Here is a 19845-nt window from a genome sequence, read left to right on the forward strand (position 1 = left end):
TTTAGGTTATAAATTTCTTGTAATTCACTTTCTAAATTCTTCTAAATATGGAGTATTAACAAAAATTAAACACAAATATAAATTGAACTGTAAATACACTTCACATTACAATAGACCCATGAGATGGGGAACTCTAACAGTGAATCCTAACACTGACTGCCGACTTTGCTTGGTAATAATGGGCCAGTGTAAAGTCATTGTCTACACCAACTGTACTACTTTAGAGGAGGCCACTGGCTGTGGATGGAGGCAACTCATGTGCAAGAGGCATGTGATCAACCAAAAATCTCTGGATCTTGCTCTCAACTTTGCTGCAAAATTAATCCTGATTTTAAAAAAGTCTTAGTGCAAAGGGTACAGCTCACTGATAGAGCACTTACCTGGCATGGATGGAGCCTCCATTTTAATTGCAACCTCTGCAAAAAAAGAAGACAAAAGGAAAGAAAAGCATACAGGAGAAAAGAAAGAAACATAGGGTAAAAGCTATTAAATGAAAATAGTTACTAAATCTACTAGTATCATGTTACAGAAACTCAGTATACAAATTCACATAATTTCAAGATCAAAGCACCACAGTATAGGTATAATCTCTTAAGTGAAGAACAGGAAAATATCCAGAAAAATATAAACTGCACATCTAAGTGAAAATAATTGAGAAAAGTGACTTAATGTAATAGTTCTAGTCAAAAACTCACTTTTTAGTGATATAACCATATTATAATATTCTTTCACTAAGTCTAACAAATTTACTTAAATTAAAACTTTAGTGTTAGTGTGTATAAATTAGCCATACTGATTTAGAACTCTTTTTCGTGTATGGGATTTCTGAAGTAAAAATTAAATAAATGGAGTATTTTAGATTCTAAATTTCCTATACTTAATTTCTTAAATACTTCTGAATTCTGCAGTGTTAAGAAAAAATAAAGAATAAACATAGATGCAACAGTAAATATGCTACACATTTTAAAACAGCCATCTGATACAGAACACTAAAAGTGACACTTCGGATGGTAATGATGGACCCCTGTAAATCATAGTCTATAACAAGCATTCTAATGTAGTGGAGGCCTCTGGCCCCTGAGGAAAGCAACCCATGTGTGAGAGGCACATAATAAACCAGAAATTTTTGGATATCCTCTTAATTTTGCTGTGAACTAAAACCTGATATAAAAAACAAACTTCTTGGAGCAAAAGATACACCTGAGTGGAGGGGTACTTGCCTGGTGTTAAAGAAGTCTCAGATTCACTTGCAACCACTACAAATAAGAGAACAGAAGAGATAAAGAAAAGAAACAAAGAGAAAACACTATTAATTGAACATAGTTACTGAATCTACCATTACCATGTTACAGAAACTCGGTATACAATTGGAAATAATTCCAAGATCAAAGTAGCAGTGATAGATATTATCTCCTGAACTGAGGAGTAACAAATTATACAGATCCATATAAATGACATACTTAGGATGGAAAATAACGGATAAAAGTGACTTAGCATGCTATTTTTAGTCACAAAAATCACTTTTCAGTAATAAAATCATGGAGTAATATTCCTTTACTAAGTCTAATCCATTACTTAAAAATTAAAAGTTTACTCTAATGTTAGTGCACAGAAAGTAGCCACACTGGTTTAAAATTCTTTTTTGTGTTTAGAATTTTAGAAGTAAAAATTAAATAAATGGAATGTTTTAGATTAGGTCTTTCTTGTAATTCATTTCTTAAATAATTCTGAGTTCTGAATTATTAAAAAAATTAAGGAAATATAAATTTAATTGACACAGTGAATGTTTTAACTCCTCTGTGTTCAAAATTTTTTCTTACTCTTTTCCTTTTTTGTTGTTTTTGTCTTTTGTTTTTTGTTCTTTGAGACAGGGTCTCACTATGTAGTGCAGGATTGCCTTCAACACAAGAAGGTACTCCTGCCTCAGCCTCGCCAGTGCTGGGGTTACAGGTTTGTGCCTTCACACTCATCCTTTTGTCTTTGAAAATCAAGACAGGGCCACCAAGTGTAATTCACTATGAGAAGTCTTACCTGCAGGGCTATTGTCAGAATTTGAAGATTCCTTTTTTTCACATTGAGAATTTTTTCTATGCAAAAAAAGTGATTTAAAATTGATATAAAACATATTAAATTACTAAGCATATTTCAGACAATGTTAGATCTAATATGAAAACTTTACTCCAATACTTCAAATCTGTCGTGTCTACAAAACTTTATTACACCTGTAATTAAGGAAGAAAAAACAGTAAGTAAAGTGAGGCAGGCATCAATCAAGAAAGGCAAGACAGCTCCAAGCATTAGCTGGATTAGCACAATTTAAGAGAAACTGTCTTGAAATCACAAGCTCCGGCTTGAAAACCAACAGCTGTTTCTTTTTGCATAAGTCATTTCCCTTAGACTCAAAGTCTTATAAACTGTAAGGACTTGGCTAATTTAGTTTACCAGAATCCCATGAAGGTTTGATGAGGTAACATAGAAACCTGCTCTCAGAAATAATAAAGTAAGGGGTGAGTAGTTCCTAAATGCTCACCTAATTTGGAATTCCAACTACAACCCAACGTGTGTATTTTCAGATTGTAGTATTCAAGTGCTGTAGTTACCAGAAAATAATGGGTCTTAATTTGGACTATGAGCTCTTCTCTTCTCTGTGGCTTATAATTCATGGTATATCAACTTTTAAATAATTTATAACTAAGTCTATTTATAAATATCTCATTAAATTGGACAACATATTTGTCCTCTACTACTGAACTAGTTATGCCAATGGCAGAAAAGTAACAGATATCAGGACCTGGAATAAAACTTCAAGCAGAACACATAACTGTATCAGACAAACACGACCAGACAGGGAAAATCAAATAAGAATTAATACAATTGTGATGGAGCTGTTTAATTCCCCATTGTCACAAAGACATAAACCAAGTAGACAAAAATCAGCAAACAAATATCAGAACTGAATAAAACCTGTGAACAAGTGGACTTGGTAAGTGTTTACAACATTCCACCGAACAACATTAGGATACATGTTCTTCTCAGCTGCAAATGGGACATTCTCTAGACCATATACTGGCCCACAGAATATGCTTAAGTAAGTACTAAGGAACTGAACTTATCCCAGGCATATTTCCTGATGACATCCCAGTGAAACTGGAAATTAACACCAAAAGAAACCGCAAAAATTCCATAAACACATGGAAATAAATAACATACTCCTGAACAACCAATGGGTCACAGATGAAATTTAAAAAGAAATTAAACAATGTCTACAATTAAATGAAAATGCAGATACAACTTCCTGAAACCTTTGGAATGCAATGAAAGTAGTCCTATGGGAAATTTGTAATAGTGAAGTCTCACATCAGAAAAACAGAAGGAGCAACAACTTAATGTTGCATCTCAAGTTTCTAGGTAAAGAGGAGAAAGGGAAGACTAAAACCCATATAAAGGAGGAAGTTATAAAGATCAGTGTATAAGATAGACAGTGATATTACTGAGTTTTGTTGGATCATTGAACAGAACTGTTTGGTCTCACTGTTTGAATGTCCAATACATAAGCTTTAATTTTGTAATTTGAACAAATATTTCTAAGATGACAATATGTAATCCACTAACTAGTGATTTCCTACTGTTTATTTTTTTTCTGAAAAACGTGTACCCTTTTTCTGCTTTTTTTCTTTTTCCCCTTAAATAAAATTGAAAAAAAAAAAGATCAGTGCAGAAATTAATGCAACTGACACTAAGAAGATAATACAGAGAACTAATGAAGTTAAAAGTTAGTTCTTTTAATGACCTGGAATGGACTAATATTCTTCCTCTACACAACAAAACTCTGAGTGTGATTCTAATAAAGATCTTCTGGTTCAATTTCTGTCTGTCTCCAACTGAAATGAAAGGCAAAACACTCTTATATGTGGGACATATTGTGTCATGCTGGGGCTTAGTTCTCTTTAAATGCAACTAATCTACTATGAATTCAGAGAGTGTCATTTAATGGCTTCTGTATGAGACAAAATCTGTAAATATTCTAGAGTCTTGGTTCCAAAACAAAAGTAAATTTTCAGTACTAAACAGTTTCAGAAGCCAATCAGAAGTTGTTGCCAATTCAAGGCTTATTTCAGGACCTTTCAGAACTTATTTAAAGGTGCTACTCTGTATAAAGAGACTTCTGGGTAAAGATCTGGTAACAAAGAAAAAAGGAACTTTGATCTCTTTCTTAAACATTACTTGAGCCCTCCAAGACTTTACAATGATCCCAACTCTTATTTTCTGGCAGAAGACTAATGAAGGTCTCAAAGCATGAGCCACGGTGAAGGTCTCCACCAACATGCAGGATCCATGTAGGATTCTGAAGGAGTAGGTATAGTCATTTTGCTTCCTATGCTTGGGGCAAATCTATGAGGTTCAGCCACCAAAGTAAAGTGCTGCTAGTTCAGGGATAGAAACTGAATATAAAAGCACAAATACTAAATCAGTAAGTAAAATAGGCTGCAATTAAGTGTGTATTTCCATGAAGGCTCAGAGATCTGAATCAGTAATGACAACCTAGGACCAAAGCTTAATCACCACTACACTGAGAGATATTTAATAGCAACACAAATCACGAAAGCACATTTGACTTGTGAAAGAGAACTGAATTCCTCAGTTTTAAGCAATCTCTTGGATTTTTGGAAAATTCATGGAGGAGGGTTTAGGAGCTCCCACAGGAAAGTAACAAGATTTTCTGCTAACTTAGACATGTCAGGACCCAAGTGGTTAATTAGAAAAATCAAAAATGTGACACTACTTGTACACCATGGAGAATTGTATTAGCAATTACATGGGATCGCTAAGGATAATGATCCTCAATTCCCAAGAGTCTGGGGTGTATCTCAGTGCTATGACACATGCCTCACATGTGTGAAGCTCTCAGTTAAATCCCTGCTTTTGTGCTTTATGAACCTATGTTAAACTTCTTTAGCTAGTGGAAGATCAAACGACCAGCAAAACCAGAGCACAAATAGCAAACCTCAGTCTGAGAGCCCCACTCCCAGACAAAGCCAATGCCCCTGTCCCAAAGCAGAGTTTGATGATAACCCAGGAATTCAGCATTGTATCCCCAGCTGACATAGATGCCTGCCTGGGACCCACACTGGGTAAGGAGATCCCAGACCTGAGCACACCATCCCCCAGTCCTGGGTTCCCCACAGCACAGGGCCACAAAGGTGAAAACCAACAGATCCACCTGCACTAGGAAGAGAGTAATGCCCAGAAAGTTTCAGTCCAACACTGAACTGACAGTCTACCTCAGAGAACAGGCAAGATCCTTTGGAGACAGGATAGATAGGGTGAGAGCTAAATACAGATCTCCTGGGGTCAACTGGGAGGTATGGGTTTTAAACAGGAAGATCATGGAGGCAGCATTCTCTTGTGGGAGACCAGGTTTGGTGGAAGTAACAGTTAGAGGGCCACTTCTAAAGAGGGCATACATAGTGCATGTATGCACTATGCCACTTATATCCATCAAAACTTAGTGGCATGAACTACTACAGTAAGTATAACTCACTTAAAAGATAGTCTTCCTTGTTTTGGTGAAGGGCTGATCATGAGTGGTTTCTAGGATTTGTGAGTATCCACTTGAAATTTGATTCCGTTGTTGTTGTTGAATTTATTACAACAGCCAATGTAACACATCAGTGGCCGGGAATTATAATAGATTTCTCAGCACAAAACTTAAAGGCAAGGACAGCATGGAAGTCAGTGTTTCAAGCTCTAAAGGGAAACAACTTCTAACCTTGACTAAAATTATCTCTCAAAATTGATGAATAAGATACTTCCATAATAAAGAAATTCCTGACCGTTCCGCGCCATGCCGGGAGTGCACGCAGCGTGGATTCCTGACCACTCCGCACTATGCTGGGAGTGTGGGAAAGGTGGGCGGCATGGACCCTGGTGAGTACTGGGGGCCCCGCGGCTGCTGGGGTTGACCAGAGAATGTCTTGGAACTGGGCAGTGCCCGCCACCACAAGGACATCAATATCACAGAGTCTGGTGGCAGCCATCTTACAGTTGGGCAGAACCTACAGCTCGGTGGCATCACTGAGTCCCCCTGTAGGGAGGGCTGGTGGAAGGCATCTTGAAATTGGGCAGAGCCTGAGTACGTGTTGGCTTCAGTGTCATACAGAGAACTAGTGGGAGACATCTTGAATTTGGGCAGTTCTGCTGTTCTGATGCTCCTGTCACAGAGAGGTCTGGAAGAGAACAGCTGGGATTTGGGCAGGACCCTGTGCCATAGTGACATTAGTCAGCTGCTTCTGGTACAAAGAGAACCAGCAGGAGCTACTGGGGCTAAACCAAGCCTCTGCTTGGGGCTCAACAAGCAGATACAAAATAGTCACAACTCAGTGACATCCAGAAAGTACAGCCTAATTTATGGTGCAGAGGCTGGAGACTAGCCTGTACCACCCCTGCACCCCAGCCTACCCCAGATAACAGCAAATTGGGGAGGACAGCAAAAACTCAAGTCAGCACGCTTCTGAAAGGCCCTAAGCAATTCGGAGAGGGCCATAGAACCCCAGGACATTCTGAAAGAAACCAGAAACATGACAAGAGATAAAAATTTAAAAAAATCTCCAGCTGCCCAACATGAGAAAATAAGCCCAGGAGAAGTAAACACCGAAGAGAACAAGCACAGTAACCATCCATTGCTCGACACAGCATCAGCCGAAATTAAAAAGTACCTTCATGATCTCATAGAAGAATTTAAAGTGTACTCCTGATTCAAGTGAGACAAGATATAAAGAGATTAATTAAAGAAATGACAAGCCCCGCCCAAGAGAACACAGATGGAAGAACTGAGGAAATCAGAAAAGAAAGAGAAACTTCTGAAGAAGAATTTAAACATAACTTAGAATGCATGAAACAGATTCAAAGAGAATAATACCAGGAAACTAAAAACTCCATTGAACACTGGCAAAATACCTTGACAGAAACTAAAGACAGCCTTCTGAAACTTGAAGAGAGATTTATGGCATATGATTGTGAAAGAAAAAGCCTCTTAAAAATAACAAGGAACCAGAAAGAAGCAATTCAAAAACTAGAAGATGACAAAAAGATATATAACTTAAGAATAAAGAATGTGAGTGAGGAAGCAGGAGCAACCAATAATGAAATACAAAGAATATTCACAGATATATTAAAGCAAAATTTCCCATATTTAGCAAAAAGAAATGATATACAGATAAAAGAGGCATACAGAACACCAGCTACCTACAACCAAAACAGATCTACGCCTAGACATATAATAATAAAGATTCCAGAAATCCACCAAAAGAACAGAATATTAAAAGCAGCCAAAGAAAAGATGCAGATTACCTACAATGGGAAAACTATCAAAATAACAGCAGACCTATCAACACAAACTCTTAAGTCAAGAAGGGAGTGGAGAGAAATATTCCAAGTCCTGAAAGAAAATGATATGCAACCGAAGCTCATATACCCGTCAAAACTCTCTCTCAAAATTAATGGAGAAATAAGATATTTTCAAGACAAGGAGGAACTGTGGGAGTTCATGGCCACCAATCCAACCCTACAGAGGGTGCTGAAGGACATTACAGAGAAAGAGAGGAAGAGATACCAGGATTCCAGCAACAGTGGCAGAGAGGCCTCAATGAACAGGGCAGACAGTGGAATGAGGGAATAAGGTGGACAAATTATAGCAGAAAAGTGGAGTAGCAGACATGAGGCAGAGACGGTAAGCTATCGTCTTTAGTATAGACAGCTCTGAAACTCTATTTAAAAAAAGAAAAAGGCAGAGGTCATTGTTAATGGTGTATAAGGATTTAAAAGACATAGTAGTCTTATTGACATATTTAGTTTGAATTTAATATATACTGGTCTGTCCACTCATGTCAAATTTGAGGGCACAGACATCTTGACCCAAAAATAGCAGGTTATACCATGGTAACTATCCTTACTTTCCTATTAACTTAAACTGAAATCCTACAATACTTACATTGTCTTACTGTGACTGATCTTAATTGAATCTGAATCATAAGACTATGGGTTGGCCATGGCTGATTTTATTTGAAATTGGTATGCTTGTTAGTATCAACACTAAAAGTAGAGGCAACTACTCTGAGGATGACAAGATGTAAAGGATATCCATACTGGTATTAATTAGTAACAGCTCTCAAATCCTACAATGCTGTCAAAGTTAAGTTTTTATAAAAATAGGTGATACTATATTTAACTATAATAAGCCAGTGTGGTAGTCAAATCTATTGAAAATAACAAGAGAAAACATAGTAACTATGGAAGATCATCTATATTGTGGTCTTATATGTCTTATCCATTGCATGTTTTGCTGGGAAACTGTTTTGCTGTCTTGCTATGACTTGGTATTCCCTATAATACAGAGAGGATAGATATATATGTAGAAATTCACACATGGGTTTTTTTTCTTCTTTTTAATTATTTATGGGAACAGATTATATAATGCAAGATGTAATGAACAGATACTCTGAGGAAGAGACACTAAGAAACCCGAGGCTAATTTTGTAGCATTATGATAGAAATACTAGCAATACTATTGTTCACTGATTAGAATGACATTGGACTGGTTTCTTGAGTTCAATTTCAGCATATGTAGAGATGGGGACAGCTATCACAAAGAGAATGAGAGATGAGATGGTGGTTACTATTATCTTCCCTAATTTGGAACTTGAGGACCTAAAAAGCCTCCAATGATTTGATTATTTCTATAATATACAATAAGTATATAAGGTGGGTGAAGATGGGAACAACTATTTGTAAGAAACTAGAGACAATTAGATAGACAATGAAGATCTGCAGTGAGCTTGCTGTGAAATCTGTATTTCTTTAAATTGTTTTTTTAACTGCTTTGTTCTGTTTTGAGATGTTTAATCTTACCCTCTTTGAGATGTAAAACAAATGTGTAGGACTGACAACCATATTACTGAGCTCTTGTTCGATCATAGAGCAGAAGGGTTTGTAGGGTCACTTTATGAATGTCATTCTAAATACTTTAATTCTATAACATGAACAGCTATTTCTAAAATGACAATGTGTAACTTATCAACCAGCAATTTCTTACCATTTGTTTTTCTGTAAGTTTGTATTATTTCTACCCTCTTTTAATCTCCATGTATTCTTTTGTTTCCTTTTCATAAAAAAACAATATACAGGCAGAGGAGGGGCTGGGCGGATCTGGGGTGCCTGCATCGTCTTCTCCGTGTGTTTGGAGGACTGTGGATATCTCTGCGAGCAGGGAGGGATCGCAAGTTCCTGAGGCACCGCGGCCTGTGGTGAGTGCTCAGCACACTCTGCCCAAATCTCAGACTGTTCCGGACCCTCCAGGGTTCCGGGTGCAGTGAAGTGGAGTAGTGGGTTTGAGGCCTCTACATCTGCCTCCCCATCCCGGCTGCACTTGGAGAACTGCTGAGCTTCCGATGGGTGGGCGGGCCCACACTATCCCCCGAGCCCAGCCTGCCATGCCTAGCCATCAGTGTGCAGAGGAGGGGCTGGGCAGATCTGGGGCACCTGCATCAGCCTCTCCGTGTGTCTGGAGGACTGTGGATATCTCTGCAAGCAGGGAGGGATTGAAGGTTCCTGAGGCACCGTGGCCTGTGGTGAGTACCCTAACCCGGCTGCGATTGGAGAGCTGTGGAGCTTCCAAGGGGCAGGTGGGTGCACAGTGTCCCTGAGGCCCAGCTTGTCTGGAACTGCAGAGTTCTGAGCAGGCAGAGGAGGGCCATTGGTTCTGCAGGCCCAGTGGCTTGGGGTAGCGTGGTGCCAGAGTCTCAGTAGCTGCCAACATACAAGGGGATTTTCAACAGATCCTGAGGAAGCTTTCAAATAACACTTGAAACACAGAAATATAGGAAAATGACAAAATGAAAGACCAAATTACAACCTCAAACCTCCAGCCCATCTCAAGAAAACCTAGGAGCAATATATATAGAAGAAAATATATGCCATGCGCCTCAAATATTGGACACAATAGCTACTGAAATTAACAAGCAACTCCAGGAAGCTTTAAAGAAATTCAAACTCGAAATAATCTCCCAGATAAAAGAAGAAAAGATGAAAGAGATTCTAAATATATCTAAAGAAAACACAGATAAAAAATTGGAGGAACTAAACAAAAAGATAGAATCCCTAGACGAGCAATATAAGAAACAAACAGAATACATAATGCAGATGCACAGAGATATACAGGAAATAAAAAACTCCACTGCAAGTTGTAAAAACTGCCTTAATGAAAGTGAAGATAGAATTTCAGACCTTGAAGACAGGATTGCAGCTAGTGAACAGGAAAGGAAAGATCTTTTAAAAATAACAAGGAATCAGGAAACAACAATTCAACAACTGCAAGACGATGCAAAGAATAACATAAGAATGATAGGGATTAATGAAAAAGAAGGAGACAACATAAAGGATGTCAAGAGGATATTTAGAGAAGTAGTAGCTGAAAATTTCCCAAGCATGAGATCAGAAACTGACATCAGGATCAGTGAAGCATATAGAACTCCAAATAGTCATAACCAAAATAAAACTACACCCAGACATATAATAATCACCATCCCAGAAATCCAACAGAAGAATAGATTATTAAAAGCTGTCAGAGAGAAAAGACAGATCACTTATAAAGGAAAACCTATCAGAATCACAGCAGACTTCTCATCACAAACAATAAAGTCAAGAAGAGCATGGAGTGAAGTATTCCAGATCCTAAAGCAAAATGATTTCCAACCTAGACTGATATATGCTGCAAAACTATCATTCAGAATAGATGGTGAAATACGATACTTCCATGACAAAGAACAGCTGAAGAACTTCATGAACACCAAACCAACCCTGCAAAAAATATTGAAAGACAGTTTAGATACACAAAGGAAAAAACCACTAAGCAAAGCAAATAATTAAACAGAACAGAAAGATAAAGATGCAACAGCAGAGAGATAACATTCCTACAATAAACCAGCATTTGACAGTAATAACCATTAATGTAAATGGTCTCAATGCACCAATCAAAAGAAACAGACTAGCAGAATGGATCAAGAAACAAAATCCAACCATATGCTGTTTACAGGAAACCCATCTAACCCTGAAGGATACTCACAGACTGAAAGTCAAAGGATGGAAAACAATTCTTCATGCAGCAGGAATCCAAAAAGAGGCAGGAGTAGCCATTCTGTTTGCAGACAATGTGAACTTTAAACCAACAATGACATTAAAGGACAAAGAAGGTCACTACATACTCATAAGGGGAAAACTCCAAGAGGAAGAGATAACTATCTCAAATATATACGCACCAAACTCCAGAGCACCCAGTTATATAAAACAATTATTAACAGAAATGAAAACTCAAATTATCAGTAACACAATTGTAACAGGAGACCTTAATACGCCATTGACACCAAGGGACAGATCAACCAGACAGAAAATGAGCAAAGAAATAACAGAACTGAATCACACCTGTGAACAAATGGGTTTGATAGACATATACAGAATGTTCCACCCAACAACATCAGAATACACATTCTTCTCAGCAGTACATGGATCATTCTCTAAAATAGACCATATATTAGCTCACAGAACATATTTAAACAAATGCAAAAGAGTTGAAATCATCCCTTGCATGTTATCAGATCATAGCGCTCTAAAATTAGAAATTAATGATAAAAGATACTGCAAAAATCCCGCAAACACATGGAAACTGAATAACACACTCTTGAGTAATCAGGGGGTCACAGAAGAAATTAAAGAAGAAATTAAACAATACCTAAAAGAAAATGAAAATGCAGATACAACTTACCGGAATCTGTGGGATGCAATGAAAGCCGTCCTGAGAGGAAAATTTATTGCACTGAGTTCCCACATCAGGAAAACAGAACGAAGACAAATAAATAACTTGATGCTACACCTCAAACAGCTAGAAAAAGAAGAGCAAGTCAAGCCCAAAGCCAAAAGAAGAGAGGAAATTATAAAAATCAGAGCAGAAATCAATGCAATAGAGACTAAGAAAACAATCCAAAGAATAAACGAATCAAAGAGTTGGTTCTTTGAAAGAATAAATAAAATCGATAAGCCCCTAGCCAACCTTATTTTAAAAAGGAAGAAAAAGCTCAAATTCATGCAATAAGAAAAGAAAAAGGTGAAATCACTACAGACCCAATAGAAATACAAAAGATCAACACCTATTTCGAAACCTCTACTCTCAAAAGTTTGATAACACAGAAGAAATAGACAGATTCTTAGAAGCATATGAAGTACCAAAGCTAGATCAAGAGGAGGTAAAACTGTTGAATAACCCAATCTCTGTTAATGAAATGGAAAATGTAATTAAGTCCTTACCCACCAAGAAGAGCCCAGGCCCAGATGGATTCACTGCAGAATTCTACAAGAAATACAAAGAAGACCTAATGCCGACACTCCTCAAACTATTCAATGAAATTGAAAGGGAAGCAATCCTTCCTAAGTCATTCCTAGAAGCAAATATTACTCTAGTACCAAAACCTGAGAAAGACCCAACTAAAAAAGAGAACTATAGACCGATCTCCCTAATGAACACAGATGCAAAATCCTCAATAAAATATTGGCAAATAGGATTCAGCAAATCATCAAGAAGATTATACACCATGACCAAGTGGGATTCATCCCAGGAATGCAAGGATGGTTCAACATATGCAAATCAATAAATGTAATCCACCATATCAATAAAGCCAAAAATAAGAATCACATGATCATTTCTATAGATGCAGAAAAAGCCTTCAATAAGGTCCAACATTTATTCATGATAAGAACTTTACAGAAAATTGGAATAGATGGTCTTTACCTCAATATAATAAAGGCCATTTATGACAAACTAACAGCCAGCATCATACTAAGTGGCCAAAAATTGAAAGCCTTTACTTTAAAATCAGGCACAAGACAAAGATGTTCTTTATCACCACTCCTATTTAATATAGTACTGGAAGAGCAATTAGGCAAGAAAGAGAAATAAAAGGGGTAAAGATAAGAAAAGAAGAAGTTAAATTATCATTGTTTAGATGACATGATACTCTACATAGAAGACCCCCTAAACTCCATTGAAAGATTCTTAGATACAATAAATAAATTCAGTAATGTAGCTGGATACAAAATCAATACTCAGAAATCAATAGCATTCCTATACACGAACAACAAAATCACAGAGAGGGAAATAAGAGAAACTGGACTACTCACATTAGCAAGCAAAAATGAAATATTTAGGAATTACTCTTACGAAAGAAGTGAAAGACTTATACAGTGAAAATTATAATACACTGAAAAAGGAAATTGAAGATGATCTCAGAAAATGGAAAGACATCCCTTGCTCTTGGATAGGAAGAACAAGCATTGTGAAGATGGCCATTCTCCCAAAACTGTTATACAGATTCAATGCAATCCCAATAGAAATACCATCAACATACCTTATAGATCTAGAGAAATCACTCCTAAATTTCATCTGGAACCAGAAGAGACCTAGAATCACGAAAGCAATTCTAAGCAGCAAAGACAAAGCAGGAGGCATCACAATCCCTGACTTGAAGGTATACTACAAAGCAATGGTAGTAAAATCAACATGGTATTGGAATCAAAACAGAGCCGAAGATCAATGGAATAGATTAGAAGATACAACCACAACTACAAACACACTCAACCACCTTATCTTTGATAAAGGAGCCAAGCAGTTTCATTGGAAGAATGACAGTCTCTTTAATAAATGGTGCTGGAAAAACTGGCTCTCCATTTGCCGAAAACTAAAGCTAGACCCATGTCTATCACCATGTACTAAATTAAAATCTAAATAGGTCAAAGATCTGAATATTAAAACAGAAACACTAAATCTATTGGAAGACAAATTGGGTAGAAACCTTGGAGACATAGGAGTAGGTAAAGAATTCATGAACAGGACTCAAACCGCACGGGAAATACTTCCCAGAATCAATAACTGGGACCACTTCTTATTAAAAAGTTTCTGCATGTCAAAAGAAATCTCCAGCATAGTGAAAAGAAAACCCACAAACTGGGAAAAGATTTTAGTGAACTCTCTCTCAGACAAGGGACTCTTGTCTAAAACATATAAAGAATTAAAAAAACTCAGACCTCCAAAATTCAAAGATCCAATCCAAAAATGGGCATCCGAGATGAATACGCAATTCTCAGATGAAGAAATGTAAATGGCAAATAAATACATGAAAAAATATTCATCATCATTGGTCATTAGAGAAATGCAAATTAAAACCACACTGAGATACCATCTCACTCCTGAAAGAATGGCCAGGATCAAGAAAACCAACAACAACAAATGCTGGAGAGGCTGTGGGGAAAAACGAACTCTCCTGCACTGTTGGTGGGAGTGTAGACTGGTACAGCCTTTGTGGAGGTCTGTCTGGAGATTTCTCAAAAAGTTGGGATTGGAAGTCCCATTTGTTCCAGCTATTCCACTTCTAGGCATATTCCCAGAAGAACTGAAAGCAACATACCACAGTGATATATGTGCACCTTTTTTTATAGCAGCACAATTTGTAATCGCCAGATCTTGGAAACAACCCAAGTGTCCATCAACTGAGGAATGGATAAAAAAGTTGTGGTATTTCTATACAATGGAGTATTATTCAGCTATAAAGAAGGATCACATTGAGATATTTATCAATAAATGGGCGCAGCTTGAGACCATACTCATAAGTGAAATAAATCAATCTCGCATGTGTGAATACTGAATAGTTTCCCTAATGTAAGTAATGATTCAAATATATGAAAATATGTGGTTAATCATGATTCCCCATTATATGTCCTTGAGGCGTTATATAGTTTTCACTTATTAATTGGAATGGCTTTATTCTGGGCTTCTTGATATGGAAATATTTGAAGCTATAGTATATGAAGTTTTATACAAATATTTCAAGGAAAAAGACACTATGGTAACTACTATTAAGTCGGGTTATTTGGTGGTAAAGCACTAGGTTGCTGAAACAGTCATGCTTTGACCTCTATTGTTATATTGTTATGTCCTGTTTTATCTCAATCTCTCCCTTATTCTTTAAAAAAATTATTTAGTTGTTTCTTATGTTTGTTTTAATTAAGGGGAAAATTTATAAAAAATTAGCAGGATATATAATAGTAACTCTTTTTGATTTCCTATTAACTTGTTTTGAAGTCCTGTAATGATCTTGTTTTGACTGATTAGACTCTGTTCCATTCTGTATGATAGTATCAAGTTTGAGGGTATAGGCAACTACTTTGAAGGCAATAAGATTCACTAAGATGCCCATTCTGGTTTGACTATTATCTCCTTTGGAAGTCCTGTAATGTTTACAATGCCTAAGTTTTATTGGTCTTGTTCTCTACTGTTTTGTCCAACTTTATAATATCTAATGAGATAGACAATTCTTTTTAAGGAAACAAGAGACATCGTTGATAACCACTGTTGATAACCTTGTACTCTGTTTTACATCATGTGCTATGTCTATCCTTGGTTTTGACTGACAGCTTTGTTTTGCCAAATTTGACTTTATTCTCTCCCCCCCAAAAAAGTAATAAGAACTAAGGAGTAATAAAATCCAAAATGTGTAAATTTTGTTGTAAAAAAGAGAGGGGAAATTAAAGAGCTCTAACAGATATAACAGCAAGTGTGTTTAGGGGTGTTAAATAGCTGACTATATTAATGTTTTTGGATCATTGAACACAGCTGTTTGCAGTCTCTCTGTTTGAATGTCCACTTTGTATTCTTTGATACTGTGATTTGAGCAACTATTTCTAAGATGATAACATGTAATCTATTAACAGGTGATTTCTTACTTTTTTTGTTTTTTGTAGTTCTGTATTACATGTACCCTTACACTGCTTTGTTTTGTTTTCAGTTTTTCTCTTTTTCCTTTTAAATAGAATTTAAAAAAAAAAATACACCATGTAGGGTAACAATTAAGTAGAATGAAAAGGAAGCAACATGAAATTACTACAAGGACAAGAATAGATCAATACCTATCAGTCATAACTGTCATGTAACTAGACTAATCAATCAAAAGTCCTGGATTAGTAGTGTGGACTAAGAAATAAAATTCAAAAGTATGCTGTATGCAAGAAATACACGTGCCTGTAAAGCCACATTGAGACAGGAAGATCACTGTGAGTTCAAGACCTTCCTGAGCTACATAAACAAGTTTAAGGGCAGCCTGTGATACATAGTGAGACTCTGCAACAACAAATAAACAAACCAACAAACAAAGACATTCATACAACAATTCCATGGATTAAAACTCAAGGTGTGCAAAACCATATTCCATGCAAAACAAGCAGGACGGGTAATCCTATTTTCAAGGCAAAGCTACTCAAAGGAGACATGCACACACAAAAACAGAAAGAAAGAAGAAAAACAAATGTTACATTAGTTAATGTGTTTAGTCAATAGAAAGAGATAACACACCAAGCCACAGTGACTCAACTATGTAAAAAAAAACTAATGACAAAATGTAAATAAACATCAATACAATTTTTAGTTGGGAATCTCCATAAACCATTATCACAAACTCTTCAACTAAACAAAATTATATTGACAAAGAAGTGTCAAAGTTGAGCCCAAAGTAATAACAGAATATTAAAAGCTGTTAGAAAAGACATTTAAAGGAAAACCAACCAAAATCACAGGAAACTTTTCAACACAAACAATGGAGTAAAGAAGAGCGTGAGACGAAGTATTTCAGATCCTAAAGGAAATGGCTTCAAACCCAAACTGATGTACCTTGCCAAACTGTCCTTCAAAATGGATGGAGAAATAAGATCCTCCATGACAAAGAATAGCTGAAGAACATCATGATCACCAAATCAAGCCTGCAAAGAATACTGAAAGACATTATAGGAAAAAACCACTAAGCAAGGAAGACACTTAAACAGAATGGAAAGGTAAAGAGGCAACAGCAGAAAGATAATGTCAACAATAAACCAATATATAACAGTTAATTTACATTAATTTATATTAATGTAAATGGTCTCAACATACCAATTAAAAGAAACAGACTGGCAGAATGGATAAGGAAACAAATCCAACTGTATGCTGTCTACAAGAAACCCATCTAACCCAAAAGGAAATTCATAGACTGAAAGTCAATGATTGGAGAACAATATTTTATGCAACAGGTCCAAAAAAAATAGTGGAGGTAGTTATTCTGTTTGCAGACAATGTGAACTGCAAATCAAGAATGATGCAAAGATAAAGAAGGTCACTACATATTAGGGTAAAACTTCAAGAGGAAGAGATAACAATCTTAAATATATATGCACCAAATTCCAGAGCACCCTGCTATATAAACAAGTATTAACAAAAGTGAAAAATCAAATTAGCAGTAATACAATTATAATGGGAGACTTTAACACACCATTGACACCAAGGGACAGATCAACCAGACAGAAAATCAGCAATGAGATAACAGAACTGAATCAAAACTGGGAACAAATGGACTTCATAACCATATACACTGTGTTCCATCCAACAACATCATAATATACATTATTCTAAGCAGTACATGGTACACACTCTAAAAAAGACCATATAGTAGCCCACAGAAAATATTTAAGTAAATGTAAAAGAATTGAAATTATCCCACACATGTTATCGGATCTTAGAGCCTTGAAACTAGAAACTAATGATAAAAGAAACTCCAAAAACTCTACAAACATATGGAAATTGAATAATACACTCTTGAGCAATCAGTGGGTCACAGAGGAAATTAAAGAAGAAATTAAACAATACCTACAAGTAAATGAAAATACAAATGCAACTTACTAGAATCTGTGGGATGCAATGAAAGCCATCCTCAGAAGAAAATTTATTGCACTGAGTTCCCACATCAGAAAAACAGAATGAATACAAATAAATAACCTGATGTTACACCTCAAACATCTAGAAAAAGAAAAGCAAGTCAAGCCCAAAGCCAAAGGAGGGAGAAAATTATAAAATCAGAGCAGAAATCAATGCAATAGAGTAAGAAAACAATACAAAGAATAAATGAATGAAAGAGTTGGTCCTTTGAAAGAATAAATAAAACTGATAAGCCCTTAGCCAATCTTATTTTAAAAAGGAAACAAGCTGAAATTCATGCAACAAGGAGTGAAAAATGTGAAATCACTACAGACTCTGTAGAAATACAGAAGATCATCAACACCTATTTCAAAAACCTCTACTCTCATAGGTTCTATAACACAGAAGAAATGCACAGATTCCAAGAAACATATGAACTACCAAAGCTGGATCAAGAAGCTATAAATATGCTTAATAACCCAATTTCTATTAATGGAACTGAAAATATAATTAAGGCGTTACCTACAAAGAAGAGCCCAGGCCCAGATGGATTCATTTTGAAATTCTACAAGAAATACGGAGACGACTTAATGCCCATACTCCTCAAACTCTTCAATGAAATCAAAAGGGATGTAATTCTTCCTAAGTAGTTCCTGGAAGCAAATATTACTCTAGTACCAAAACCTGAGAAAGACCCAACTAAAACAGAGAACTACAGGTCAATCTCCCTAATGAATGTACATGCAAAAATTCTCAATAAAATATTGGCAAACAGGATGCAGCAAATCGTCAAGAAGAATAAACACCACAACCAATTGATCCAAGGCACGCAGGGATTGTTCAATGTACACAAATCAATAATTGTAATCCACCATATCAATAGATCCAAACCTAAGAATCACATGATGATTTATATAGATGCAAAAAGTGCTTTTGATAAAGTCCAACCCTCATTCATGATAAGAACCTTACAGAAAATTGGAATAGATGGTTTTTACTTCAATATGATAAAGGACATCTATGAAAAACCAACAGTCAACATCATACTACATGGCCAAAAACTGAAAGCCTTTCTGAAAATCAGGCACACAAGACAAGGATGACCCTTATAACTGCTCCTATTCAACTTAGTAATGGAAATAGTAGCCACAACAATTAGATAATAGAAAGAAATAAAAGGAGTAAGATAGGAAAAGAGGAAGTTAAATTATCATTATTTGCAGACGATATGATACTCTATACAGAAGACCCCCAAAACTCCATTGAAAGACTCCTAGATATAATAAATTGAGCAATGTAGCTATATACAAAGTCAATACTCAAAAATCAATAGCATTCCTATACACTAACAACAAAATCACTTAGAGAGAAATAAGAGAAGCCACGTCCTTCACACTAGCATCCAAAAAATGAAATACTTTGGAATTAATATCACAAAAGAAGTAAAACATCTATACAGGGAAAATTATAATATGCTGAAAAAAGAAATCAAAAAGGATCTAAGAAAATGGAAAGACATCTCTTTTTCATAGATAGGAGAATAAATATTGTGAAAGTCACCATTCTCCCAAAACTGTTATACAGATTCAGTGTAATCCCAATGAAAATACCATGAAAAAACCTCATAGATCTAAAGAAATCACTCCTAAAATTCATCTGGAACCAGAAGTGACCTAGAATAGCAAAAGCAATTCTAAACAGGAAAGGCAATTCTAAACAGCCAAGGCAAGGCAGGGGGCATCAAAATCCCTCACTTGAAGTTATAGTATAAAGCTACTGTAATAAAATCAACATGGTGCTAGAATAAAAACAGATCTGAAGATTAATGGAATAGATTAGAAAATACAACCACAGCTACCAACACACTCAACCACCTTACTTTAGATAAAGGGGCCAAATATGTTCACTGAAAGAACATCAGTCGCTTTAATACATGGTGCTGGAAAAAATTGGCTCTCCATGTGGCAAAAACTAAAACTAGAACCGTGCATATCACCACTTCCTAAACTAAAATCTAAATGGATCAG

At 36.2% G+C, this 19845-nt stretch overlaps 1 protein-coding gene across 1 annotated transcript in view; it reads right to left on the reverse strand.

Annotated features, from left to right (window-relative positions):
• Positions 1–19845, reverse strand: part of LOC134477125 (ankyrin repeat domain-containing protein 27-like) — a 91190-nt gene that overhangs the window by 11877 nt on the left and 59468 nt on the right. Inside the window, exons 16-18 of the mRNA XM_063254145.1 lie at positions 2032–2087; positions 1221–1256; positions 381–416 (exon numbers count right to left, since the gene is read on the reverse strand). Of these exons, the coding sequence (XP_063110215.1) occupies positions 381–416; positions 1221–1256; positions 2032–2087 (128 nt within the window). The remainder of the gene's footprint in view (positions 1–380; positions 417–1220; positions 1257–2031; positions 2088–19845) is intronic.

The sequence above is a fragment of the Cavia porcellus genome, unplaced genomic scaffold, assembly GCF_034190915.1.
Source record: "Cavia porcellus strain 051 isolate PalLab524CR breed Dunkin Hartley unplaced genomic scaffold, mCavPor4.1 scaffold_8, whole genome shotgun sequence".
Lineage (NCBI taxonomy): Eukaryota > Metazoa > Chordata > Mammalia > Rodentia > Caviidae > Cavia > Cavia porcellus.